Source organism: Alosa alosa, chromosome 10 (genome assembly GCF_017589495.1).
Source record: "Alosa alosa isolate M-15738 ecotype Scorff River chromosome 10, AALO_Geno_1.1, whole genome shotgun sequence".
Taxonomy (NCBI): Eukaryota; Metazoa; Chordata; class Actinopteri; order Clupeiformes; family Clupeidae; genus Alosa; species Alosa alosa.
Genome location: NC_063198.1, coordinates 10252621 through 10268016, shown reverse-complemented (window position 1 = coordinate 10268016; position 15396 = coordinate 10252621). Strand labels below are relative to the sequence as shown.

At 46.1% G+C, this 15396-nt stretch overlaps 1 protein-coding gene across 1 annotated transcript in view; it reads left to right on the top strand.

Annotated features, from left to right (window-relative positions):
- Window positions 1-15396, top strand: part of pnp4a (purine nucleoside phosphorylase 4a) — a 108007-nt gene that overhangs the window by 17645 nt on the left and 74966 nt on the right. Inside the window, exon 2 of the mRNA XM_048255360.1 lies at window positions 5078-5146. Coding sequence (XP_048111317.1) covers window positions 5091-5146 — 56 coding nt within the window. The 5' untranslated portion in view covers window positions 5078-5090. The remainder of the gene's footprint in view (window positions 1-5077; window positions 5147-15396) is intronic.

Below are 15396 nucleotides of genomic sequence, written 5' to 3'. Positions count from 1 at the left end.
CATACCGGAAGCTCTATCTCCGAAACCAGAAGAACTCAGTGATCTGTTCCACTAATCCCAGGATGCGTGTCGTAGGAAATGTGACAGGTGAGAGGTGTTGGTGACAGTTGCGGGGGGCGGTGGAGGGACGCAGGTCTGACTGCTAAAGGTGCGGGAAGTCAAACTGCTAGTTAATTAGTCGAGGCGTTTCGCATTAACCTTTGACGTCGTCCCTGTAAGTGCTGATGAACTGGTCGGCGAGGGAGTCGGGCGAACATGATTACCGCAGATGAAACGTCCCTCTCGCAAGGGCATTCTCATTATGATCACCCGGGTGATGTACAGCCGGTTTTTAATCACGGCTTGTCCTTGACGTTCCTCGTCTAACTATTTAACGAAACGTGTATGTTTTTTCAAGGGCTTAGTTATTAAAACGATGTCACATTGGATGCATAGGCTAGCTACTTCTCTCCCCACGTGTATGGTTTTAACACCGTGTTTTTACTACCTCTGAATGAAATTACCACTTGTTAAAACGGGGTTGGTAACTTTAATTAACTTTTTATCGTGGTAACTATTTATCATGGTTTCTCGTTCCATTATGCCTGGTTGCAGCCATACATTTCTGCATGTTGGTGGTGCGCTGCCCTTGTTGGAACGTACCTGCTGTAAACACAGACGTATGGCTTTATAATTGGTGCAGAAAATATCACCTCGTTTCATTATAAAGTCCCTAATACTGGTTTTATATAAAGGTCACCGGGAGGAGGGCACTGGTCTCTCCACAACTGTGTTAAAGGATAATGAAGGCCAGCGGAGGTTTCCATCAAACTAGTGCGGCTCTCCTGTTGCCCCGCGCACTGAAATAACCAAGCTGACCTTTAGAGGATGCTGTTGTCATTAGCTGGGAGGAGAGAGAGGAGCCCCACGAAGCTCTGTCTCTCTTTCTACCTCTGTTTCTCTCACTATCGCTTTCCTTTTCTCTTTATGGGTATCTATGTCCCTCTTTCTCTAGCCTACCTTTTCACTCTTTTTCACCTCTCTCTCCCTCTCTCTACTTGTCTATCTGTTTTTCCACCTCCCTTTCCTTATTTTTCTTTTTATACGGACTGAAATCCCATCCACTAGCCACAGGGATAACGTTTTTCAGGGGAGAGTGGTGCATATTTATAAACCTCTGTGTGCACATACAGGCACTCTGACACACACACACACACACACACACACGCACACACACACACACACACACACACACACACACTCACAGGCACACATGCATGCACACACACACACACACACACACACACACACAGGCACACAGGCACACAGACTAGCTCCCTGACACAGTGAAGCGTGACTGTGAAAATGGATTACTGTGCAGATTTCAGCCGAACGCAGCTGAAGCAAGCGCCGCACTGATGCCGACATTAAACGGCTTACCAGCGCAGCCCAAATTCATCACCAGCACCTGGATCGATCCAATATCCCCCCCAGAGATTTTCCATGCTTCCTCCTATGAAAGAGTTGGGCGAGACCGACTTCGAAGGAGGGGGTTCATTTTGTAGCTTGGGGGATGGAAATGTCTGCTCTCACTCTTTCTCTCTCTCTCTCTCTCTCTCTCTCCCTCCCTCTCTCTCTCTCTCTCTCTCTCTCCTGGGATATCCCTCTTGTAGGATTTACTGTCGAAGAGCTGCTGTGTTTTAGCCAGAATCGAACGCGACTAATTAAACCTAATTGGAAAATGTGAATTTATCTGCACCAGGCTCCTTTGAATTTGATTAAGGCTCCAGAGCCCCAACTTAAGGCCCAAGATGATGCTAGTTGAGTGGCGGTGGTCTGAGGGAGAGGCCATGGGGATAGCTAACGGCTGTTTGAGTTCACAGTCTCCTCCGGGCAGTAAATCGGTGGACCTTACTAATGTGAAACCAGCCAGATTGATCAGCCAATCTGCAAATGAGTTTCTAATGACTGCAGTAGAGACACACAAACAGGAAAATATAGATGCACACAGATAAAACACACACACACACACACATACACACACATGCACTAACAACCATACATAAACACTGTAAAGTGTTTTGTTTCCCTGTACCCATGATGTCCCTGAGTTCATGGATCAAGCTGACCACTAATCCATGGCAAGGTTTGTGTAAGGGCCAGGGTGGCCTGGTTTGCCATAATTCATTACCTGCCACCCCAGCACTGGTGACCCCTCGTGATGGATTAAAGGGGGGATTTCAAGGGGAAAAACTTGGCATCCGTTACCTCTGCCATCCCCCATGTTAATTGCAGTCTCGTCTGGTCAGGTCTATGAGAGGGCACTCGCTGGATGCCTCATACATGGTCTCTCTCTCTCTCTCTCTCTCTCTCTCTTTCTCTCACTCACCCACACATACACACATACACACACACACACATACACCAGGCAACACTTTAAATGATAGCAATCTGCCCTTTAAAAACAGTCTCACCTTCACTGCACTCTCTCATGAGGGGAACTGTCCTGACTGAGGAATAGGCTCACCACAGAGAGAGGGAAAGAGAGAGAGAGGGAGAGAGAGAGAGAGAGAGAGAGAGAGAGGGAGAGAGAGAGAATGTGTGTGTGTGTGTCAGAGAGAGAAGAGTTGAGAGAGTAATGGTGGATCAGCCCACATCCCTACAGATGGGCACAGGACTGACTGTCATTGGAGTTATACAGCACAACATAGATGACATATACACACAAAGGGATGTGTGTGCGTGTGTGTGTGTGTGTGTGTGTGTATCTGCTCATCAGTGTGTTGTTGTTGGAGTGTGCCCCCTCCGGCCCCACACCATCAGGTTCTACCACATGCTCATTTTTGCTCTCTCTGCGCACGCACGTACACACACACACACACATACACACACACACACACACACACACACACACACACACACACACACACACACACACACACACACACACACACACACATTCACATCCTGCTGCATTACTGATGTGCCTGCCTCCACCCACCACAGTCAACAGGAATGCCATGTAGCCACCACACCATCCCACTCTGTTTCCACACAAACACACACACACACACACACACACACACACAAACCACGAGACAAACACAAGATCACAAATGACCAAAGACCGATAGGCCAAATGGAGACTGATTTTCTGGTCCATATAGGTTTTGTCTATCATGTTAACAGGTTTAACAACTTTATGTGCACAGTCAAACAACAAGCATGCTCACTAAGTCACTGTGCCAGTAAGGGGAATCACATTACATTAGTAAACAAATAAGTAAATACTTATAGTGTAAATGTGTGTTGATTTATGTTGTACAGTATGAGAGTCTGGACATAGAGAGACTGAACATGCCAATATATGTGTGTGTCTGTGTGTGTGTGTGTGTGTGTGTGTGTGTGTGTGTGTGTGTGGTGTGTGTGTTTGTTTGTCTCTGTGTGTGTGTGTGTTTGTGTGTGTGTGTGTGTGTGTGTGTGTGTGTCTGTGTGTGTTTTTTTGTATTTGTGCGCGCATGCTCTTGTGTTGTGTGAATCCCTTGATGATGCAGCATTCTGCATCTGGTGTGTGTTATGCTGCTGCATGGATCTGTGTGTGAGGGATTAGGTATAGACAAGCAGTGTTCAGGGAGATAGAAAGGTGAACAGGAGTGTGTGTGTGTGTGGGGGGTGTTTGTTGGTGTGTGAAAATGGATGATTTTGTGTCATCATGTGTGATTTCTTAGTGTGCAGGAGTGTATGTGTATGTGTGAATGGGTCAGGTAGGCTTAGCGTATGTAATCTGGCTACTTACTTTGATTGCGTGTGATTGAAGTGTGATTGAAGGGTATCTACTGTATATGTGTTTGGATAACATAGGCGTTTGTGTGTGTGTGTGTGTGTTTGTGTGCGTTTGTAGCAGATTGGGTGTGAACTCCTGCTGAGAAAGAGCAGCTGCCTCTCTCTCTCTCTCTCTCTCTCCTCCTCTCTGACCCTCTCTCTTACTCTCTCGCACACACACAGACAGACACACACAGATACAGACAGACACACGCACTGAATTTGTTCCTCTTGTCTGTTATTTGTAACTTTTCTGTGTTGCTCTCTGTCACTATGGTGTGACTACAGTTCTCTCTCTCTCTCTCACGCACGCACGCATGCACGCACGCATACACACGCATATATATATAACAGCAGGTATGCAGACATATAAACAGGAAGCTGACTGTTCTGCATGGGGCTGTTTGGTAAGCTCTCCACTGAGGTCTGCCCCCCAACCACAGCAGAGCAGAGCAGTACTACTACCCCTACAGTGTGAAAGAGCTGTCATCACACACACACACACACACACACACACACACACACACACACACACACACACACACACACACACACACACACACACATGTATACTAACAGATGCTAACTACACACAAACACACAAACACTAACACTTAATACACTTCAGTCCTTTAAAGCCCCAACTCTCTCTTGGGGTCTCCTTTGCAGAGTTCCCCCTCATGTTGACTGGTCTGACATACAGTAATGCTAGAAACTGGCAGCGCTAGACATTGTGCATGTCCCTTGCTGGGAATAGATGTCACTTGACAGGTTAGCACATAGCCAGAATAAAAGGGCCAATTTAATATGCTAATGTCCAACAGCACAGTGAGAGAGACAGTCTGATGGAATCCAAGGTTTTGACCTCAATGTAATATATGCTATATAAACATGTTAGCATGCAAGCTAAGACAATTTTTCGCCATGCATTAGTCTACATTTGCACATGCATTGCACACCACACACTATGTTTATTATGTTACCAACACTTGACTAGAATACTGATACTGGTGTATGTGTGTGTGTGTGTGTGTGTGTGTGTGTGTGTGGGGGGGGGTGATATAAAGCACATTAAGCTGAAATGAATAGGCCCATTCTTAAGGGAACTTACCAAATGGTTGGAGTCATGGAAAAATAAAAGAAGACTAAGTGCACATAGCACACACCAGGGGTACCTCTGGATATTTTCAAAAAAGCTATATACATTTAAAGAGAACACGAGATGTGCCCAAGTCCACTAGCCAATTTATTTTCTTGTTTGTTTGTTTTAAAGCAGAATACTGAGAGAGATGAAGAGGATCTACAGTAAGACAGATACCAAGCTGGCTTTCTTGCTGTTGGACTAGTAAGTGCTAAACTCTTCCTCACTTCTTTTGACATCATTTTCTATTGCCTCTGCCATGATGTCCATACTGAGAGTATGGAGCTAATGTCTTATAGCTGGCTGAAGAGTAGAGGTGTGTGATGTTTTGCTGTAAATCAACGTGCAGTTCCCATGAGAAGTCTTGTGCCTGGTCCACCAGGGTTTCATCAAAGTTGCTTTTCCAAGTGTTCCTGGCACATAGTGACCATGACAGAGACAGCAAGTCACTGTAGCATCAAAAGGATTTTACATCTTATTTTAAGGTTATTAATCATAATGTTGCTTTTAAACACACCAAAATAGGTTTAATTTCACAAAGAACATTTTGGATTGACAAAAGCAGTGCTGCTTCTCAGCAAATTAATTGTGTGTACAGAAGTTTATAGAGACATGGGAAGTGACTTAAGATAAAAGAGAATCAGAATAGATCATACAAGACTGTGCAAACAGCACGTTACCTGATATGAACACACATTCACTCATTTGACACTCACTAACCTAGTCACTACAACAAGTAGACCACATTGTATTATTTAAATAGTCTCTCTCTAGATTGTTTTCAGAAGCTGTGAAACCAGAGTATGGACGAGAACGCTGCAGCCTTATGCTCTTGGTTTGAGGAGAGCTTTGACACACACACTCTCTTTCTGTGTCTCACTCACACACACACACACACACACACACACACACACACACACACACACACACACACACACGCTCACTCACTCACTTACTCCCCCCCCCTCTCTCCCTCTCTCTCTCTCTCTTATACACACTCACACACACACATACACTCATCCCACACAGAGCAAATTGTGCATGAAATTGGTTCAGAAAACATGAACTGGAACGATCCCATCTTTTAGTCTGTTTTTGCTGGCTCTGCAAAAATACCAGCCTGGATGTTTAATTACAAAGTATCAACGCACACCACGGTCGCGATGTGAGTAAATCAGCCCTGGCCGAGGCCCGCGGTGAATACCCAGCCCTGTTTATGGAAATGATGACAAATGAGTGGGGATGTGCGGATAACACAAGCCCTCGCCTGCTGTCAGAGGACATCACCCAGGTGAACCAGGCCTTTGGAGGCACAGAGGATCGATGGGTGGATGGATGGATGGATGGAGGGAAAGATGGATGGATAAATGAATGATGGTGTTGTGTTGTTAGGGTAAGACAACAGAGTGTGTGAGAGAGAGAGAGAGAAAGAGAGAGTGTGCAGAGAGTGACAGTATGACATACAAGCTGAGGGGATGTCGATGCTCACATGCAGCCTTGCAAATGTATGTGTACCCTTGCAAACAGGCCTCCCCTGTGTTTCCTGGTGTGACACGGAGCAAGAGGAGTCTGGAGGGGCGAGAGGGCTCACGGGGCGTGCTGAGAGATGGAGTGGAGGGTGGGTGGTGAGGGCGAGGTGTTGGATGTGGATGTGAGAGTTCGCGGAGTGTGTTGACTGTGCTGTGTTCTCCTTGGCACATTATGCTCAGCTTCTGAGAGAGAAAGAAAGAGACAGCGAGAGAAAGTGTGTGTGTGAGAGAGAGAGAGTGAGAGAGAGAAAGAGAGAGAGAGAGAGAGAGAGAGAGAGAGATTACTCCAGGTAATGAGCCGTTTGACCTGCAATACACCTGAGTGCAGAGAACACCCAACTCCTGAGTCGGGGGCACCACACTCCCTCTCCGCATCTCCATTTCTCTCTTACTTTATACTCCTCTCTCTCTCTCTCTCTCTCTCTCACAATGTCACACCTCTCTCTACTCCTCTTCTCTCACTCTCTTCCTTCCTCTGTATAGTATCACATCTCTCCCTCTTCATTAGTCTTCGTCTCTCCATCTCTCTCTCTCTTTATCTCCTTCAGTTCCTCTCTGTCAGTAATTTGCACTCTCTGTTTCTCCTCTCCTCCCTCTCTCCGTTTCTCAACATCTCTTTCTCTTCCCTCATCCATCCATCACATGTTTTTTTTCCCCAGCAGATAGTTTAAAGGTTATCCAAATATCACAAGCCTGGCCCCATCATCTTTGATGTGTCTGACGTGTAGGAATCGAGCATGCTGTAAAGATGATAGTGGAGTAATCCCCTATACTAAATGCACATTACAAGCTCTCTGACCTGGTTTCATACCTAAGAGGCTTTGCTCTATTTGGGTTGTATATTCACACATTCCTCTGATCCTCTTGCCAGATCAGAGTGATTGATTAAAAAACCTAAAGTGGTAACAAAAGGAGAAGAAGAGATCCACAGCCACCCTTGTGAATTTATATTCTGCTGCCGTCCAACAAAGTTGTGGAGAATGAGCGGGGATCACTGGGATAGCTTGGGCACACAGATATTCATTTCACTCTGCTATTTCTGATCGTTGCACAGCCATTTTTTTTTCTCTTCTTCTTCTTCCTTAGCAAGTTGTCCGTGTTCAGAATCATGAGAGGAGATTGTTGGACCCTTTTGGAGGGGCTGGCTGCTGCTGAGGGGCCAGTACTGCATGAGTTACCACATTCAGGCTTACAGTGAATGGACGCCCAGGGTTGTGTGTGTGCGTGTGTGTGTGTGTGTGTGTGTGTGTGTGTGTGTGTGTGTGTGTGTGTGTGTGTGTGTGTGTGTGTGTCTATGTGGGTGTGGGTGTGTGTGTGTGTGTGTGTGTGTGTGGGGGTGTGTGTGCGTGCAATGTAGGTTAAACTGAACAGGATTCAGGCCAGGCCTCCATGTGGCCTCGGAGTCTGGATCAATATGAACACAGGCGACACACATGGTGCCCCCGTCATACAAAAAACAAAACCTCAACTTGTGTGGTGCTACAGTTGTGGGCAGCACAGAGGTTAGTGCTTTAATCTCTCTGCTGGTGCTCCAAAAGCCTACTTTCACTTTTAGCCTGTGCAGCCATGGCTCCCTGTGTGGCATGAATGTTGTCTCAGCAGAACATCCCACTGGACTGTCAGAACGAATAAACATGCGGTATTGTAAATGGGAGCGATTGTCGTCGGCGGTTACGTAAGGCCTAAGAGCCGTGTATTATCACCCCTCAGCATGTGGAGTGTGGAGAGCCCTCTGTGCTGTCGCGGCCCGTAAACACAGCATCCACACTGCCCTTTTCTTCTGAAATCACGGATTACACCAGCTTCATGGCGTAAACTCAGATGGCACCCGCGGTAAATATGTCACGTCTTCATCTGAGCTGCGGTGGAGGCGGATCCCTCCCCCAGAACAATTACTGAGAAGGATGGAGTGTTCGGAAGGCGGAGAAATTAATAAATGCGCATCGGCGCTAATTCCACTGGTGGGTGTGGCGCAGCGTGCATCTATGTGTGGTGGTGGCAACGAGGCGGTGGTGAGTGGTGGTGGCAGGGCTTGTTTTAAGGATTTAATGTGTTGTGGACGACGAATTGAGGTTAATCTGTCTCTCTCTTTCCCTCTCTCTCTCTCTCTCTCTCTCTCTCTCTCTCCCACTAAAACCTATGAAGAAGTCCTGCGGACAGCTCAAAAACAGCCGGAAGCGAGGCGAGCGCTTTATGTAACCCAGCCGCCCGTGGCTGCTGCTGCTCCTGCTGGGAAGTGGGATGAAGTTCAGGGGAGGAGAGTGGGTTGGCTCCCCTTTGATTCTCTCACGCAAGATCACATGGGACCCCACATCAATTGCACAGGACAATCAGTTACAGATAAACAAACACAAACAAACAAATAAACAAACAAACAAATAAAACACTAAAGCAAATAAACACTTTGAAGGTAAAAGTAACTTCGTTTTCTGAAAAATCTGACAGCTAAGATTATGGCTGTGTACATGGATGGCTGTACATGTAGTTTGTGTGCTTTTGCTTTTTATGTTTGTCATATGCATTTTGAATGTATGTTGTATTTTTTGGTTCATGTGCGCGCATCCATCCTTGCATATTATTCTTTGTGAACCGTGCTTGTCTTGTTTGTCTTGTTGTGTGAACTCCTTTATGGAGGTCTATCTATGCCCTTTTCACCCCACACACCCACACACCCTTTTGAAGGAGCTAGCGCCCTGCTCCACCCCCCCTAAACCTGCGGGGAGGGGAGCAAAACACACGGGATTAAAGCCCGAGCTGTCTGAAACACACACACACACACACAGAGCTGACCCGGGCCGAGGAACTCAGGGAACAGCAGAGGCCCTGACCAGCAGGCTTAAAGAGCTCTTTCCATTGATCAAATACGAACCCGATACACTGTTAAATAACAGCACGTTCAAGGGGCCCCTCAAGTCTTTGGGTTGCAGTGTGTGTGTGTGGGTGTGTGTGTGTTTGTGTATGTGTGTTTGAATGTGTGTGTTTGTGCATGTGTGTGTGTGTGTTTGTGCATGTGTGTGAGTGTGTGTGTGTGTGTGTGTGTTTTGTGCATGTGTGTGAGTGTGTGTGTGTGTGTGTGTGTGTGTGTCCCAGTGGTATGTGTGGGGTTGGGGTGTTGAGAGCGAGAGAGACTTGGTATCAGAGGGCTCTGACAAGTAGGCAAACCAGGCTAAACCACAGGGAGCTGGAATTAGCGGGAGGAAATTCTTCTCTTTTTGTGCTTGGCGCACTGGAGTGGGGTGTGTGTGCTGCAGATAAGACGGGGCCTACAAAGCCCTAAGCCTGCGTGCTATCTGAGCTGTGCAACACCGCCAGGTGGGAAGGATGTGTAGGCAGCACACGTCAGCCTAATCAAATGCATGTGCCTCTTCTCTCTTCCTCGACGACTTTTCTCCCCTCCCTCTCTCTCTCTCTCTCTCTCACTACACTTTCTATCTCTCTCTCTCTCATTCCACTCTGTGGTGATACAGGTCATGACTGTTTGACTGTGACAAACGGCACAAGCTCTCCAAATCCTGACCGTAACATTACCTTGACATGTCATTTGCAGTGTTTGTCGTCATGCCAAAAATAATTAGCAGGCGGCATGGGGATATTTAGAGCCTGCTGAACGCCTGCAGTATGTCAACAGAGTTCTCTGGATCTCCTTTAAGTGCCGATATTTCTGTCACCGTTATAGTTTTAAGCCCGACTTGGTATTTATGGGTGTGTGTGAGTGTGTGTAAGTGGGGGTTTGTGTGGAGGAGAGAGAGCATCAGTAAATATTTAAGATTGTGTGTGTGTGTGTGTGTGTGTGTGTGTGTGTGTGTTTGTTGCGTGCATGTATGTTCCTGCGCATGTATTCCTGTCTGATCTCTGAATGTCAGTGTGTCAGTGTGAATGAGTAAGTGTGTGTGCTTATGTTAGTCTATCTGTGTATATGTGTCTTGTCCTCTCCCCAGTTGTGTTTGGGTGTGTGTGTGTGTGTGTGTATGTCTGAAGAATGCCCTACACAGGCACAAGGTCAGTGCTGTGGTAAAAAAAAAGAAACTGGGTCACAGCCAGAAGCATGTTGCCAGATTGGTGGTGCCCATCCTGTTGACGTAAGACACGCAGAGACACGCAGACTGGGAATGCGAAAACAGGACTTACTGTCCCGGCTCCCCTCTCCACCCCCCTCCTATCTGTCTCTGATCCACATACTAGTCTCTGATCTGAGTTCCCTGAGCTTAACACCTCTCCTCACACTCATCCTCACACACAACATGTCTCCACACACAACACAATGCAACACACTTATTAAGTGGGAGGCCTGCTGTGAGTGGAATATCATTTCAAAGAAACAACCCCGCTGCACTCAGTTGTGTTTATAATGGTCAATGTGTTCTGTATCCAGCGTGTTTATATGTGTGCTGATGATTAAATAATGTCCTGTTAAAGAAAGTCATTTGTTGTATATTTTTTAATAGTCTGTAAAGGTGTGTTGGTGTGATGCAGTTGTTATGTGGATGGCTGTATGTCTGCTGTAGAGGCGATTGCTTTGATGGATAAGGGAAAGCACTTTTATTTATTTGAATTTACTCCAGTGTCATGAAATAGGGTTTTTTACTTTGCACAGTTGAACACACACACACACACACACACACACACACATTCACTCGTGTTGTTGTTCGGCAAATAGGAAAAGTGTCAGGGCTGCTCCTCAGGAAATGAAAACTGGTGCAGTTCATGACATTATAAAAAAGAGGAAGTTGTCTCTGTGACGTATGGCCGGTGTATGTTCCATTAGCTTTTAAAACGTGCCACACTTCTCAGGAGGATGTCTCCTGCCTTTTCTCTCACTCTCTCTGTCTCTCTTTCTCTGTTCTTTTTTTCTGTGACGGAAATGCGTGTAAAACAATTACGATAAACAGACCTGCGCAGCAAACAGTCGTGCAGCAGGCTTTCCTTCCTGTCATCACTCTCTACCTTTCATTCTTTCTCTTTCCATTTCGACCTGTCACGCTATATAAAAAAAGTAATGTATAGTATTGATACAAATACATACAATATAGTGCCACAACTTATTGGTATGGTGTAAGAGTGAGCGTATCATTGCACTTGTTTATATTTAGATACAGACAGATATTCTAAACCCCATACTGTATATTTATATCTAAAGAGACATAGGCCTTAACTTGAATGATGGGCAAAGTGGAGAGTCTAACTGTAGCTAATGTAATATCCAGGCCAAATCTATTTGCTAATACCATTGCATTGGTGGATCAGCTCAATGCTCCCAGACGCCCCACAATAACTTTAGTTCATGTACAAGACACTTTGCTCATTGTCTGACTTGAAAATGTTATTTATCCATTATTTTACCAGGTGAGTCCCATTGAGATCTTATATCTCTTTTTCAAGGGAGCCCTGGGTCCGCAAAAGTAAACAATAGTCTAAGAACGACAACAGAAATAGTATGCAATAATGCACAATAAACACTGAAGAATATCAATAAATAAGATTATCCAATATATAGGCCACCTCGTACCTATTGCCTTGGCTATTGTGTGTACATTTTACCTGTTCAGGCTGTGTCAACTCCTCTGTTCTTTACAGTCAGTGGTGACTTTCGTTGGCGTGTGACACACAGGAAGCTCGACTCACGACTCGCCGCCACACACACACACACACACACACACACAGGCAGGCCTGATGGATGAGCCCACCAGCTGCTGCCCCTGGCCTGCTCTATGCTCAATGTGTGTGTGTGTGTGTGTGTGTGTGTGTGTGTTTAAGTGTGTGTGTGTGTGTGTGTGTATGTGTTTGCACAGGACAGTCACACAGGAGAAAATGGGTGCACTCTTATTTACACATGAATGAGAGTCGCTTTGTGTTTTTCTCTGAAGACCTATTTTTTGTTAAAGAAAAAAGGAAGTGGAAGCTTAGTAACAGTGGAGGTGACACACTTTTGTTCTCTTTCCCATGTCGGTCATCTGAGAGTGTGTTTACATGTTGATTTCCTTTAAAGGAATCGGAAAACACCAGCTAGCCCTACTAAAGCCCACCTACAGTACGGAGTTAGACCAGCAGCCATATTTTAAACTGAAAGCTTCAGAACAGTGCTAGTAGACATCTTTTAAACTGTCAGCTTCAGAACAGCAGCCATGTTTTAATGCCAGTTTTACAACAGTGTTAGAACAGTATAGTCATCTTTTAAACTGCAAGCTTCAGAACAGAGTTTGATCAGGAGCCATGTTTAAAGCAGCCGGCGTCACTGCAGCCTGGTTTTCGGCAGTGCTGCTCGCGAGGGCAGAACTGCTGAGACAGGAGGTGCAGGTCCTTCATCTGCAGTCCAGCTGCTCTCTGCTCCATACCAAAAGCACTCGTTACCGTTGGTTACCGTTGCCTTCTGGCTATAAGGGGGTCCTCATTGCCTCCTCTGTGTGCTGCCCGTCTGTATGGCGGCGTGTGTGTGTGTGTGTGTGTGTGTGTGTGTGTGTGTGTGTGTGTGATGGGGCAGGGGTGGGGGGGGTGGGGTGTTGTGGATGTGAGAGCAAGTAGGGGGAGGATGCAGCGACACAGCCAGAGGGGACAGCCAGTCCCAATCTGTCCGTCCAAATGTCCTGCTTCTTGCTCAAATGCACACTGGCCAGGGCAAGACAGGCGTCCAGACGGAAAAGTGTGAGCAGCAGTGCTGCGGTCTCATCCAGCCTCAGCTGGAGAGGAGAGGAGAGGAGAGGAGAGGAGAGGAGGAGGCGGCTGTCGCAGGACTCTCAGGACTGGGAGGGTGGAGAGGCGTGAAGGGCGGGGGTCCTGAAGGGGGAACCATTGCTCCTAAAGAGTAGCTAGCTCTGGCACCGGGTCTGGTGTGGACCCCGCACCAGATCAGCACTTGGATCGGAGTCACCTGTGATGCAAGAGGTTTAAGGATATAAGGATATCCCTGCAGATGTTTGTACAAACCCATGGTTCTTTCTGAGGGATAAAGTTTTAAAGACTTTGTGCCCTGTGCGGACTTTGTCCATCTCTGTGCTTGGATGTGTGTCTGAATTCACTTAATTCCTTCCTTTTACATTCCCTGTATTTACCTTCATGTTACCTGTGGTGAATACCCAATAATGTACTATGATTTACCGTGTATTTACAAGGTAATTAGCTATTAGGGAACTATAAAAAGGAAGGATTACCCTGAAGTCAGTTACAGCAGCTGCTGCATTATGGGTAGGCTACACTTGACTTTTTAAAAAAATGGTTTCATTCAGTGGAACTGAAAACTCAGTGAAGGGAGGCTATATGTTACAGCCATGTTTGTGCTGCGAGGGAACTGCACACCATGACGGTGGTGTTGCCAACAGACAGCTACCAAAGTTGACTCTAAAGAATTCCATTTCATGGACTGACAATGTATTTTCATGGTCTGTCTGAGCTGTATTTGTATAAAGTTATTGGTTCGGTGTGAGTTTTTGAACATTGGCCAGAGGATAAAAATGCCTGAAATTGGAAAGTGCAGCTTTGGGTAAACGTAATAATCACTGTCCACACACTTAAGGTAAGGAGTAAATGTAGACTGATATTCTACAAATGTTTGCATCTCTGTGACTAGATTGACCTTTTTTTTTTTTTGTCAAAGCCAACAATTTGATTTGACACTAAACTAGTTTGACCCATGGAGACGCTAATTTAAAGTCATAGGAATTGTGCTGATATCTTCAAACTGCAACTCAGCATTGTCTCTTTTTAGACGTGCTAGGCTATCTTTCATGCTTGCTCAATACCCAATTTAGATTGCCTGGGCTGGACTAAACAAAAGACAAACAGGGGATGGGTCATTGATCGGAACGAAAGGACTGTCACCTGGTTTTCTTAACTGTAATTACAGGCTGATTGAAAGCTTTTTCTCAGAAACCTCCATAAGCTGCAGCCAATTCCTGTAACTGCAGCATTGGCTAAAAGGTTTAGATGTCTGACCTTTTTAAGTATTCAAATGACAAATTAACAAATTCATAGGTGAATTTTCATCTCATTTTATTTGTGAGTTTGTTGAGTTCAGTGTTTTGAGTAATTGTCACTGAAAAAGTCACTGAAATAAGCAGATACGTGTGTTGTAGGCTACTGTAGCAGGCATCATCAAGATCAACCAAGGAAATGTTTGACTGCTGTCTGAACCCTCCGTCCTTGTGTCTGTCAGCTTCTGAACCACAGCCTTCTCTCCTTTCTAATGTTTTACCACGACTCTCCTCTCTTCACCATGTCCCCCTCTCCTCCCTCCACCATGTCCCTCTCTCCTCTTCCTCTCTCATCTCTCCACCATGTTCCTCTCTCCTCTCTTCCTCTCTCCTCTCTCCTCTCTTCCTCTCTCCTCTCTCCTCTCTCCTCTCTCCATGGTGGGCCTCTGGCCTGCTGCTGCAGCTCTGCACTAGAGAGGTAGTGCGCTGGCAGCGTTGGGGTCACGGGGTCCAGCACTCTGAGAGCAGCACTGCTGCTGATGCATATGCTCTGCTTCAGCCAGCTAAATGCCCCGTCCACTCCGTCCACTCCATCCACTGACCTCTCCCAGGCATCCAGCTGGACACCCCCTCCCTCTCCCTCTCTAAAATCAGCTGTGAGGGTGCGCTTTGTTTGCATATAACATGTGCTCATACCCATTTTGAAAAATATTCAGTAAACTGTCCACAATCTGTTAACCATCTATCAACAACCATCTGTATTGATTAAATCAAAATAAGCCAGGGGCCCATTAGGTGACACTTTACCAAAGGACACTTGGAGCCCAAAGGCTTAGAAGAGTGTCCAGTAGACACATTTCCCTACCCTGACTGGTCACAGCGGGAGTGCACAGTGCCTCATACACTGGATTTCACAGCTCTTTCTCTTTCTCGCCAGCCTTTTCTCTTCCTCTCTCTCTCATCTATCTCTCTCTTTTCTTTTCCTCCCTCTTTTCTTTCTCTCTTTCACACCTCCTTGCTC